Source organism: Bubalus bubalis, chromosome 2 (genome assembly GCF_019923935.1).
Source record: "Bubalus bubalis isolate 160015118507 breed Murrah chromosome 2, NDDB_SH_1, whole genome shotgun sequence".
NCBI classification, from domain to species: Eukaryota; Metazoa; Chordata; class Mammalia; order Artiodactyla; family Bovidae; genus Bubalus; species Bubalus bubalis.
Genome location: NC_059158.1, coordinates 21,817,553 through 21,829,346, shown reverse-complemented (window position 1 = coordinate 21,829,346; position 11,794 = coordinate 21,817,553). Strand labels below are relative to the sequence as shown.

At 42.2% G+C, this 11,794-nt stretch overlaps 1 protein-coding gene across 2 annotated transcripts; it reads right to left on the bottom strand.

Moving 5' to 3' along the window:
* Window positions 1-1,211: 1,211 nt before the first annotated feature.
* Window positions 1,212-11,512, bottom strand: ZNF165 (zinc finger protein 165). 2 transcript variants are annotated; one of them, XM_025295702.2, is made up of 4 exons: window positions 11,399-11,512; window positions 4,854-5,336; window positions 4,193-4,331; window positions 1,212-2,193 (listed from the first exon to the last, which is right to left on the bottom strand). In XM_025295702.2, the coding sequence occupies exons 2-4, from the start codon at window positions 5,262-5,264 to the stop codon at window positions 1,286-1,288; spliced, it is 1,458 nt and encodes a 485-aa protein (XP_025151487.1). In that variant the 5' UTR covers window positions 5,265-5,336; window positions 11,399-11,512; the 3' UTR covers window positions 1,212-1,285. The 2 variants fall into 2 exon arrangements, with proteins under 2 accessions (XP_025151487.1, XP_044784044.1); XM_044928109.2 differs by lacking the exon at window positions 11,399-11,512 and adding an exon at window positions 10,693-11,093.
* Between the last annotated feature and the right edge of the window lie 282 nt (window positions 11,513-11,794).

Here is an 11,794-nt window from a genome sequence, read left to right as displayed (position 1 = left end):
ACCTTAAATGTTTTTATTTCTCACATTAGTGAAAAGGTACCTCATCAAACAGGTAAAATAAGTAAAGCAGGATTCATTCACCTTTATATCCTGAAATCATTGGTAGAGCTCCAACTTGTTGCAGATTCCTCTCCACTCTTTTCTCAGATACCAACCCTTTCTATACTCTCCTCCCGGGATTTTCTGGAGAGAGCAGCCAGCAGCAATGAAATAGTTTCAGGACCTAGTTTTGTAGTACTAACTTCCTCAGCCCTCTTCCACAGTTTTTAGTAGCTAGAGAACCCTATTTCTGCCAAGAGAGCTCCCCAGAACTACACTATCCTCCCACCCCAGGAAGGTGCCCCAAACCCCCAGAGCATGGCAGTAAAGTCCTGGTTATGCTACTGTGTATGTCCTCCAAATTCGAAGGTTTAGTTCAATTTGAACACTTTTCCTTACCTCTAACCCCAGCTCTTGCCTAATTTGCTTCTACTCCCTCCCTGTCTTCCTTTAGTCTCAGGATTATGGCCTCTTGCTTTAAGTGCTCTTCTGGTTGTGTACTTCCTGGCATGACCGCTAGAGTTGGGCTTACATATTGGAATGCCACCATTGCATACCTCCTTGTTTTTGACATGACTAATTTAGTTTTGTTGTATCTTCATTTTTTAAAGGAATACTTTAAAAGCACTGTTCTGCATTACCTTTTGAGTCTGCATATTCCATTTTGAGGCTTGGCCTACCTCTTCTTATGGAGAATCATTAACTAGAGTTAATGATAATGATCTGGCTCTCTCTACCTGAATCTTCTTTCCCCCACACTGTAATTCTGGTTATTTCCCAAGAGGCCTCTTTTTCTATTTTCATTGCCATAGACTAACTTATTTATTTGTTATTGTTTTGTCTCTAAGTTGTGTTTGACCCTTTTGTGACCCCATGTACACTAGTCCACCACACACCTCTGTCCATGGGATTTCCCAGGTAAGAATACTGGAATGGGTTGCCATTTTCTTCTCTAGGGGATCTTCCTGACCCAGAGATTGAACCTGTGTCTCCTGCACTGGCAGAAAGATTCTTTATCACTGAGCCACCAGGGAAGCCTGACTCATTTATTAGTCTCCCCAAAATTTTTCTCTTCTGGTTTGACTTTAGCAAGCAGACACATGGCAGTAAAGATTATATGCAGAACAGCAAACTGAAAATGAGAGACAAAATAAAGAGATTCTAGTCTTTCAGTCATTCATCTCAACCGATATTTATTATTTACTCAATATTTTTCCTGTTCTATTTCCTTATGAATTTAAGTTCTTTACATGAATAGGTTTTCCCTCTTGTGAATTCTCTGATGTTGACTAAGGTGTGAGCTCTGACTGAAGGCTCTTCCACACTCACTGCACTCATAGGGTTTCTCTCCAGTGTGGATTCTCAAGTGTCGAATAAGGTGTGAGCTCACTCTGAAGGTTTTCCCACATTCACTACATTCATAGGGTTTCTCCCTGGTGTGAATTCTCTGATGCAGGATAAGATGTGAGTTTAGGCTGAATGCTCTCCCACATTCTTTGCATTCAAAGGGTCTCTCCCCAGTGTGAATCCTCTGGTGTCTAATAAGATCTGAGCTCCCCCCAAAGCCTTTTCCACACTCATTACATTCATAGGGTCTCTCTCCAGTGTGGATTCTCTGATGCCTAATAAGCTTTGAGCTATGTCTGAAAGCTTTTCCACACTCATTACACTGATGGGTCTTCTCGCCAGTGAAAACTGCTGCATGTTTAATAAGGTTTGGGTTCTTGAGAGATTTCCCATATGGGTGAATTTTTTCTCCAGCATAAATTCTCTGATGCTTAATAAAATCTGAATTCCATTTGAAACTTTGGTCACAGGTACTGTGTTTACAAGATTTTTGGTGTGTAAATTCATTTGAGTTCAGATTTAAGTTTCTCTCACAGCCATCATGGCTTATTATTTCGCCTGTAAGTGTATTTTTGTGGGTGAGGATTTTACTGAAAGCTGCATCCTGAGCAGATGATGATTTCCGAGACTCCCCTGAGTCTTTTTCCTGCTGCCTCTTTATCTTGCCTGCAGACTTACAGATGTCTTGAGGCTCAGCAGATCCTTCTGACACAAATTCTGAAATTCTTCCTGATACAATTCTCTGCGATTCCATTTTCTCATAAATGTCCAGCTTTGGCATGGATTCACTGTTTTCACTCGTGTTATCTAAAAAAATGATGAAAAAATAAAGAGGAAAATACCTGTTTGCTGAACTAAAAGAAGGTAAAACTTTGAGATACACCCAAGATAGTAACAATAATCATAGGAGCCAAATAATCATAGTTACACAGTAGCCATTATTTGGCTACTCTAAAAACGTGACCTTTCAAATGAGAGGAGTGATGGATGAGGATAGAAGAGAAAGAATAATTGGTAAAAGCATATGTATGCAGTAGTTGGCAGAGAGAGGAAACAGACATATGAGATGAGCAGACAACAGTAGAGAAGACTAGGAAGAGGATCATCACCAGCAAGAATGGAGGTGGGGGGAACAAAGTAAGAAGAGAGAACTATGAAATGTGATCGAGAAGGATCTTGGGGAACTTTAGGTCTATATTTCTACTGTTACAGGGTGAAAGGGAGGCACTGTTTTAAAGAAAGTATATGAGGACATAGATGCAGAGAGACAAGTAAAATTATAAGGACTCTGAGGTATGTGTATGTGGTGGGGAAAACCTCCATCCATCTATTATCCAATCCATCTTTCCATTTCTTCTTTATCATTCATGGATAATAAAATTCTTTCATTTCTGCTAAATGTCCACTATATACCTCCTTTTCTTTACATTTCTGTTACCCTAGAACCTCACCACTTCCTGTTCAGGTAACTGTAACAGCCTCCTGTTGTTTCACTCAGAGCTATTCTTCCTCACAATCGCTAAGTCGCTTCAATCGTGTCCGACTCTGTACGACCCCATAGACGGCAGCCCAGCAGGCTCCCCCATCCCTGGGATTCTCCAGGCAAGAACACTGAAGTGGGTTGCCATTTCCTTCTCCAATGCATGAAAGTGAAAAGTGAAAGTGAAGTTGCTCAGTCGTGTCCGACTCTAGCAACCCCATGGACCGCAGCCTACCAGGCTCCTCCATCCATGGGATTTCCCAGGCAAAAGTACTGGAGTGGGGTGCCATTGCCTTCTCCGGCTATTCTTCCCAGTCATCCTAAATACCCTCACCAGACTAATCCACTAAACCTTGTCATTCTTACATCCTACTTAGAAATCCTAATCTCTTCTACAACACATCTGAGCTCTTCAGACTCATTTATGATCTAGTCCTCACAAATCCTACCTTCTAGCTCATCAATCTATACTGTGCTCATGACTCTATATTAAACTATATTAAACTGGAATTCAAGCTGCCCCTCTTTTCATAGGGTTTACTTTGTCTAGAATAAGCTAGGATAGGAGAAGGGGTTAGGCAGTACTGGTCTTAGGATGGGAAAATTTACAGTTTTAGATGAGATGGATGGAAATGTTTCCAGAACAAAGTTGAAAGCAGAAATTGGGTAATCTTAAAAATTACTGTAATTTATTCTTGGGTTTATTTTTGGGACCATATACATCTAAAGTGATACTGAGTCCTTGAACCTTTTAAACAATGAGTTTTAGAACAGCAAAGAGGAGTCTATGGAGGTAGTCAGCACAAGTATGGCCAACTTTCTATAAAAGCATGAGGGCTTTGTGAAACCAAAAGTAAAATAAAAAGGCAATAAAATGGATCTTGTTCTATGTATCTGTGAATTATATTCTATTTCTGAGTGTATCATCACATATTTGTCTCTTTTTTCCTATCATTATATCTGCTTCCCTATTAACATGTCTTATTTCTATGCATGTGTTTCTTTCACTTTTGCTTCTTTTTTCATTTCCTGACATTTTCTCAACCCATTCATTTTCTTTCCTTTAATTAGCTCATAACATGAAAACATCTCATGTTTTAGAAATATTCTAAAAGAACAAATGAAAAAGGAGACATTCTGGATAAAAAACAAAGTTCTCTCTCTCTTATTTTTGGATGGCCAATGACACAAAAGGAAAAGAGCTCTCTATTTCTTATTAAGTAATAAAGGAACGGACCATCTGCAGTTACTAAGAATAGTCTGAGAAGGGAGGTTCACTGTCCCAGCACTTCAGGGACATGCACCACATAGAGCATTGCTCCTTACCACAGTCCAGTAGGAGCTGGGGTTCTGAAGAACCACGAAGGGCCATGGTGTCCATTGGCTGGAACGGGACACTAAGCGCTGGCCCAAGAGGTGCCACTTTTCTCCTGAATGGTTCTTGTCCATGTCCACAGACTGGAATCTGAGAAAAACAAAGTACATTTGGGCTTATGAGAGAATCCCAGTTGGAATTAAACATCTTCCCAAACCAAAGAGAATCTTGCAGATATACAGAACTGGGGAAGGAAGAATTAAGTCTGCCTCAATTGTAAAAGGTAGCATAGTACCTAGCAGAGAGGGAAGGAGCCATAAATAAACACTGAACTAAATAAGAGTTCCTGCAAAGCTCACTTTGGGAGCCTGGTGCCTCAGATGGTAAACGGTCTGCCTGCAATGCAGGAGACCCGGGTTCAATCCCTGGGTTGGAAAGATCCCCTGGAGAAGGAAATGGCAACCCACTCCAGTACCCTTGCCTGAAAAACCCCATGGACAGAGGAGCCTGATAGGCTACAGTTCGTGGGGTCGCAAAGAGTCGGACACAACTGAGCGACTTCACTTTCACTTCTTTTTCATAAAGCTCACTAGATATTCAATCTCAGGTCCTTTTCTCCCTATGTGGGACTCCATCCATCCTGGAGGTCTTAGATTCCCAACCCCTTTGTACCTGGAGTACAGCTTCATCAGTGCTTCTTTCTAAATCTTCCAGTAGAGTCACTGCTTCCTCTCCACTCTCCGGGTAATGTTCACGCACCCAAGCCTGCAGATCCCCTGGCAGGATAGCCAGGAACTGTTCCAGAATTAGCAGCTCCAGGATCTGCTCCTTGGTCTGGGTTTCTGGCTTCAGCCACTGACAGCAGAGCTCCCGGAGCTGGCTCAGTGCGTCTCGCGGCCCAGGAGAATCCTGGTAGCAGAACTGCCGGAACAGCCGCCGGCAGAGCTCCTGCCTGAGGGGGTCATTCCTCTGTAAGCAAGCACCCTGCTTCCGGACAAAATCTTCCTCTTCCATCTTCACTATCAGAAGTCCTTCATCCTCCTGAAGGTTCTGAGCTGCAGCTTTCTTTGATTCAGTTGCCATCTTTAAATAAACTGTATTATCAGAATCCCACTTCTGCTCTGTGAAGAGCCTTTTTTAGTTTTAAGAACTCTCCTGAGGGATTAAAAAGATTACTATTACTGTTCAGGAAGACAAAAGATCACATCATAGAAACAGTCATTCTCCATTATACAAAAATTGGCTGGGCATTTAAAAGCACTGAAATACCTGTTTTGTGGACTTACAACTGTTAGATAATTTCCACCTAAAACCAGCTTAAAATTTAATTTTAAAAATAAGATAATTTAAATTACAGACATTAAATATAAGACAGTATAAATATAAGGCAACTTTTTCACATGCAATTAAATTATATATTACTCATAAAGAAAAAAACCATCAAAAAAGAGAAAAATGACAGAAGTGCTCAATAAGTTGGGGATGGAAAAGAGCACAGTAGGCTTCAATGGTCAGGAAAAGCTTAATTAAAAAACTAACTTCTGATGAATGGATAGAATTTGACTAGGATGTTGGGAGAGAGAAACAGGAAATTACAAGCAAGGAACACCTTGAACAACTGGTTAATAGTAGGAACGCAAGTGGGAAGGCAAAATATCAGTAGGTTAGCATAAATAAATTATAGAGACAAAGGTTCTGTTGAAGGAAGCTTCAAATGTCATGCTCATGAATTCAGAGTTTATATTTTAGGCACTGGGGAGCCAGTGAAAGCGTCTGAGCAGAATGGCCTGATAAATACTGTTTGTGGAGATAAATATATTGTTCATCTCTAGGATGGACCATAATAGGACAGAGGTATAAAGAGGCAACTGTCCTCAAAGTGTGGGGAAAACACAGGCTTAGAATGTTATAATTATTCAGAACATTGAACTAGGATTATTAAGACATTTCTTAAATAATAAAAATCAGGCAACTTTCCTTAAAGGCTGAGGTTAACAATTTCAGTGTAATGAGCTTCTTCTCTCAAAATCTTGGATAAATCTGTTTCCTTTTGTCTCAACAATTCTCTCTGCCTTCCGAATTTAATGGCTCAGTCCATGTCCTAGATATTGAGGCCTATGAGATTACCAATAAAGCATAATAAACTGCACCAAAACCTGCTTATCAATCCTTTGTGACTCTTATCATTAGATATCAGTTCCTCAAGCCCTAGCAGCACTTGGGAATGGTCTGTTTGGCATCTGAACTGAAAAACTGAATAAAGTAATTCAGAAGTGAAGCCCTACCGAAAGGCAAATATCCATCTTTCAGGTCCTTCTACTAAACGTTTCACCAAGCTGACTACTGATTGTTGCACAAACATATACTTTATTAAGACCTTAACATGGCAAAGCATTGGGCTAGAAGTTATATGGCAGTGATTTCTAAGAAAGTCTGAATTCAGAACTGGGCTCACTGTCATGTGAGAACTTTGTTAGAAACAGATTCCTTGGCCTTCTGCCTATGGTGATGCTGATCTGGTTAATATGCGATATGGATTTTCTGTATTCTGATGTACAGATATAAAGAATTTTAAAAAATAGTGTTTGAGTTTCCAAGGAGTTTGCAAAAGAGTTGGAAAGAAATGACATAAAACACACATGGATACTGAACATTTAAATAATAAAACCTGCCTCACATGACACACACTGAAAATGTTTGATAAATGTTGAAAGCTGAAGTACTGAACAGATTGTATGGTAGAGATACTGAATAGCTTAATAGTTCTGAGGTAGGGGGAGAATGTGTGTGTATGTGTGCAAATATTTCCTACAGGTAGTGGGGCTTAACCTGTAACAATAAAGGATAAGAAAGATCCAGAAAGGCAAAAAGGAAGGGAGAGTAAAGAGTTGAGAACATGTGAATGAACAGCAGATTGATGGTGAGACCAGCTTACAGGGTGTAACTGGAGTGACTAAGAATTCTAATACCTCTGAGAAAGAATTCCTTAACTTGACTTTGAGTTCTAGGTTCCTAACACATAACATCTGTGGATAAAACACATATCATCTTGTATTATTTTCAATGTTTTTTTTTTATGGATTGGAGCCCCATGAGGTTAAGGACCATGCATTATTAATATTTATTCTTAAGTTCTCACTTTTGTTGATTTATTGGATAAAAGGGGAAATTAAGTTTGAGTTTCCTATTGCTTTGTATATTGCATATTTTAGATGCTAATGAGACGTTCACTTAGAAAAACATTTCCAAAAGATACTAAGAGATTTTAATGGAAAGAAGTTAGGAATGGAAATATAAGTTTAGATAAGATCCATGGAAAGGGAAGTTAAACATAAATATTGAGGATAATTCTCCGAGAGTATGAAATGAAGCTCACAGGCTCAGACTGAATCTTGGAAAACAAGAGTCTGAGTGGGTGTAAACGAGGTAAAAATTTAGCAATGACAGAGGAGGAAAGTGGGAGGGGGGTTTGGAGCTATGATGTATGTCTCATTTCTTACTAATTTATTGGGACATTCTTTTGATATAGAGAGATAATTTAACTTATGTTTTCTAGACGTGTTAACTGTTTACCAGGTAGTGCTGGCTCATCAAAAAAGGAAGCGAGTTCCAGAAAAACATCTATTTCTGCTTTATTGACTATGCCAAAGCCTTTAACTGTATGGATCACAATAAACAGTGGAAAATTCTGAAAGAGATGGAAATACTAGGCCACCTGACCTGCCTCTTGAGAAACCTATATGCAGGTCAGGAAGCAACAGTTAGAATTGGACATGGAACAACAGGCTGGTTCCAAATAGGAAAAGAAGTACATCAAAGCTGTATATGGTCACCCTGCTTATTTAACTTCTATGCAGAGTACATCATGAGAAACGCTGGGCTGGAAGAAGCACAAGCTGGAATCAAGATTGCTGGGAGAAATATCAATAACCTCAGATATGCAGATGACACCACCCTTATGGCAAAGTGAAGAAGAACTAAAAAGCCTCTTGATGAAAGTGAAAGAGGAGAGTGAAAAAGTTGGCTTAAAGCTCAACATTCAAAAAAGGAAGATCATGGCATCTGGTCCCATCACTTCATGGGAAATAGATAGGGAAACAGTGGAAACAGTATCAGACTTTATTTTGGGGGGCTTCAAAATCACTGCAGATGGTGATTGCCGCCATGAAATTAAAAGATGCTTACTCCTTGGAAGGAACGTTAACAACCTAGATAGCATATTCAAAAGCAGAGATATTACTTTGCCAACAATGGTCCATCTAGTCAAGGCTATGGTTTTTCCAGTGGCCATGTATGGATGTGAGAGTTGGACTGTGAAGAAAGCTGAGGGCCAAAGAATTGATGCTTTTGAACTGTGGTGTTGGAGAAGACTCTTGAGAGTCCCTTGGACTGCAAGGAGGTCCAACCAGTCCATCCTAAAGGAGATCAGTCCTGGGTGTTCTTTGGAAGGACTGATGCTAAGGCTGAAACTCCAATACTTTGGCCACCTCATGCAAAAAGTTGACTCATTGGAAAAGACCCTGATGCTGGGAGGGATTAGGGGCAGGAGGAGAAGGGGATGACAGAAGATGAGATGGCTGGCTGGCATCACCGACTTGATGGACATGAGTTTGAGTGAACTCTGGGAGTTGGTGATGGACAGGGAGGCCTGGCATGCTGCGATTCATGGGGTTGCAAAGAATCGGACACAACGGATCAATTGAACTGAACTGAACTGGCCTAATACTTTATGGGCATTATCTCATTCTACAACATATGTTACCCCCTCAGATAGCTGAAAGTTTTGTCTTCAGATGTTTAATCACTTCTTATCCACTTAAAACAGCCCACAACTCTAGATAAAAATGATCTAATTTGCAAGGATTTGATATATTCTCCCTAAAGCTGGGTTTCAAATGTCTTAATAACCTCAAACTAGTAAACATTTTTTGAGCATCTAGTGCTTTACAATCACTAGGAGCATTACAAGACTAGCTAAGCAAGTGCAGTTCAGTTCAGTTGCTCAGTCCTGTCCGACTCTTTGCGGCCCCATGAATCACAGCACACCAGGCCTCCCTGTCCATAACGAACTCCTGGAGTTCACCAAAACTCATGTCCACCGAGTTGGTAATGCCAGCCAGCCATCTCATCCTCTGTCATCCCCTTCTCCTCATGCCCCCAATCCCTCCCGGCATCAGAGTCTTTTCCAATGAGTCAACTCTTCACATGAGGTGGCCAAAGTATTGGAGTTTCAGCCTTAGCATCAGTCCTTCCAAAGAACACCCAGGACTGATCTCCTTTAGGATGGACTGGGTGAATCTCCTTGCAGTCCAAGGGACTCTCAAGAGTCTTCTCCAACACCACAGTTCAAAAGGATCAATTCTTCGGCCCTCAGCTTTCTTCACAGTCCAACTCTCACATCCATACATGGCCACTGGAAAAACCATAGCCTTGACTAGATGGACCATTGTTGGCAAAGTAATATCTCTGCTTTTGAATATGCTATCTAGGTTGTTAACGTTCCTTCCAAGGAGTAAGCATCTTTTAATTTCATGGCGGCAATCACCATCTGCAGTGATTTTGAAGCCCCCCAAAATAAAGTCTGATACTGTTTCCACTGTTTCCCTATCTATTTCCCATGAAGTGATGGGACCAGATGCCATGATCTTCCTTTTTTGAATGTTGAGCTTTAAGCCAACTTTTTCACTCTCCTCTTTCACTTTCATCAAGAGGCTTTTTGGTTCTTCTTCACTTTCTGCCGTAAGGGTGGTGTCATCTGCATATCTGAGGTTATTGATATTTCTCCCGGCAATCTTGATTCCAGCTTGTGCTTCTTCCAGCCCAGCGTTTCTCATGATGTACTCTGCATAGAAGTTAAATAAGCAGGGTGACCATATATAGCCTTAACGTACTCCTTTTTCTATTTGGAACCAGCCTGTTGTTCCATGTCCAGTTCTAACTGTTGCTTCCTGACCTGCATATAGGTTTCTCAAGAGGCAGGTCAGGTGGTCTGGTATTTCCATCTCTTTCAGAATTTTCCACAGTTTATTGTGATCCATACAGTTAAAGGCTTTGGCATAGTCAATAAAGCAGAAATAGATGGGAGCTACCCCACGCCCGAGGTCAGGGGCGGCAGCCTAGAGGAGCTAAGTAAATATATAAACAAATATTACAACAGAGTAAGGAGTAATTTAGGCTTTCCTGGTGGCTCAGACGGTAAAGTGTCTGCCTGCACTGCGGGAGACCCGGGTTCGTTCCCTGGGTTGGGAAGATCCCCTGGAGAAGGAAATGGCAACCCACTTCAGTACTCTTGCCTGGAAAATTCCGTGAACTGAGGAGCCTGGTACGCTACAGTCCATGGGGTCGCAAAGAGTCGGACACGACTGACAGACTTTACTTCAAGGAGTAATTAGTTACGTTGGAGAACTGGTAAAGTGGAGGTTTCCTGCTGGATGAGTAGTAGGTTCTTGTTGGATGGGTAGCTTCCGGGTGTGTACGATGAGTTAGAAGTATGAGGTGTGGGGGGCTATACCTCCCGTAGCGGTCACAGAGTGGAACAGGGGATTCACAGTGCGTGATGACGAAGGCTCTCACAGCACCTTATGTTTCTCACACTGAGGCAATTTCCGGTCTTCCAACTAACTTTCCTGCTTTGCTGTTTGGTCTCTTATTCGAAAACGCGATACTCGTTTCAATATTAGTTTCTAGGCATCCCCAGCACACAGGAAATACTAAATATTTACTGTGTGAATAAATTTCATGAGGATGCCGGAGCTGTCCCACTTTTCGTACAAAAAGGCGGGTTACTTCTCCCAGAAGGAGAGCAGGAGTCTGGGGCGGACCCTGGGACAGTTTCTTCTGGCAGAACGCAGTCGACCCGAGACAGATGCCACCCCTTCCCCGCCTCGCCCAACTGGGTCAGGCCACTTCTTTTCCCAGTGACCCCAAAATCTCAGCTAGCCGGAAGGCCCGCAGCCCGCCAGACCACGCCTTCGCAGCGCTCAACGATGACGTCACGCGCGGCGGGGTAACTATGGAAACCCCTATCCATTCCAGACATAGGCCGGCGCAAACGCTTTCCCAACGCCAAACCTAGTTCCACATTTCCTCGGGATTCCTCTAAGGTCCCAGGCCCAGAGTGTCACAGGGCTGTTGCAATCCCAAAGGGAACTTGATAGGGACTGGGTGTTTAAAGGAGACAAAGGACCGGACACCTGGGTCCCCAGACCCGGACTCACCTCTTCCACAGGGCTGGTTCCGATCGGACACTTCCGGTGGAAGGACGGCGCTGCACGACTTCTCAAGGCTTCCTTTCACAGAGACTTTTGAGGCTGCGCAGAAGGAGACGGGCTGACTTTGGACTGTACTTCCCAGAAGCCTTCGGGTATCCTCAGGGTCTGGGACTCCATTTCCCAGGCGTCTTCGCCAGTCTTGGAGCTCTCGGAGCTTGGAGGGGATGGTTTTTCTCCTCTCTGTAGCAGTAAGCTTGCCTTTACATCTCATGTGAGCCTCATCCTTAACTTTTTAATGGGCCCATTTCAGTCTCAGTTCAGATCAGTCGCTCAGTCGTGTCCGACTCTTTGCGACCCCATGAACCGCAGCACGCCAGGCCTCCCTGTCCATAACTAAGGAGT

Coding starts and splice junctions, on each gene's coding strand:
- ZNF165 (XM_025295702.2), bottom strand. CDS start 5,264: ATGGCAACTGAATCAAAGAAAGCTGCAGCTCAGAACCTTCAGGAGGAT. Junction 4,332..4,853: donor CTGATGAAGCTGTACTCCAG/GTACAAAGGGGT, acceptor TGTTTTTCTCAG/ATTCCAGTCTGTGGACATGG. Junction 2,194..4,192: donor CCAGCTCCTACTGGACTGTG/GTAAGGAGCAAT, acceptor TCATTTTTTTAG/ATAACACGAGTGAAAACAGT.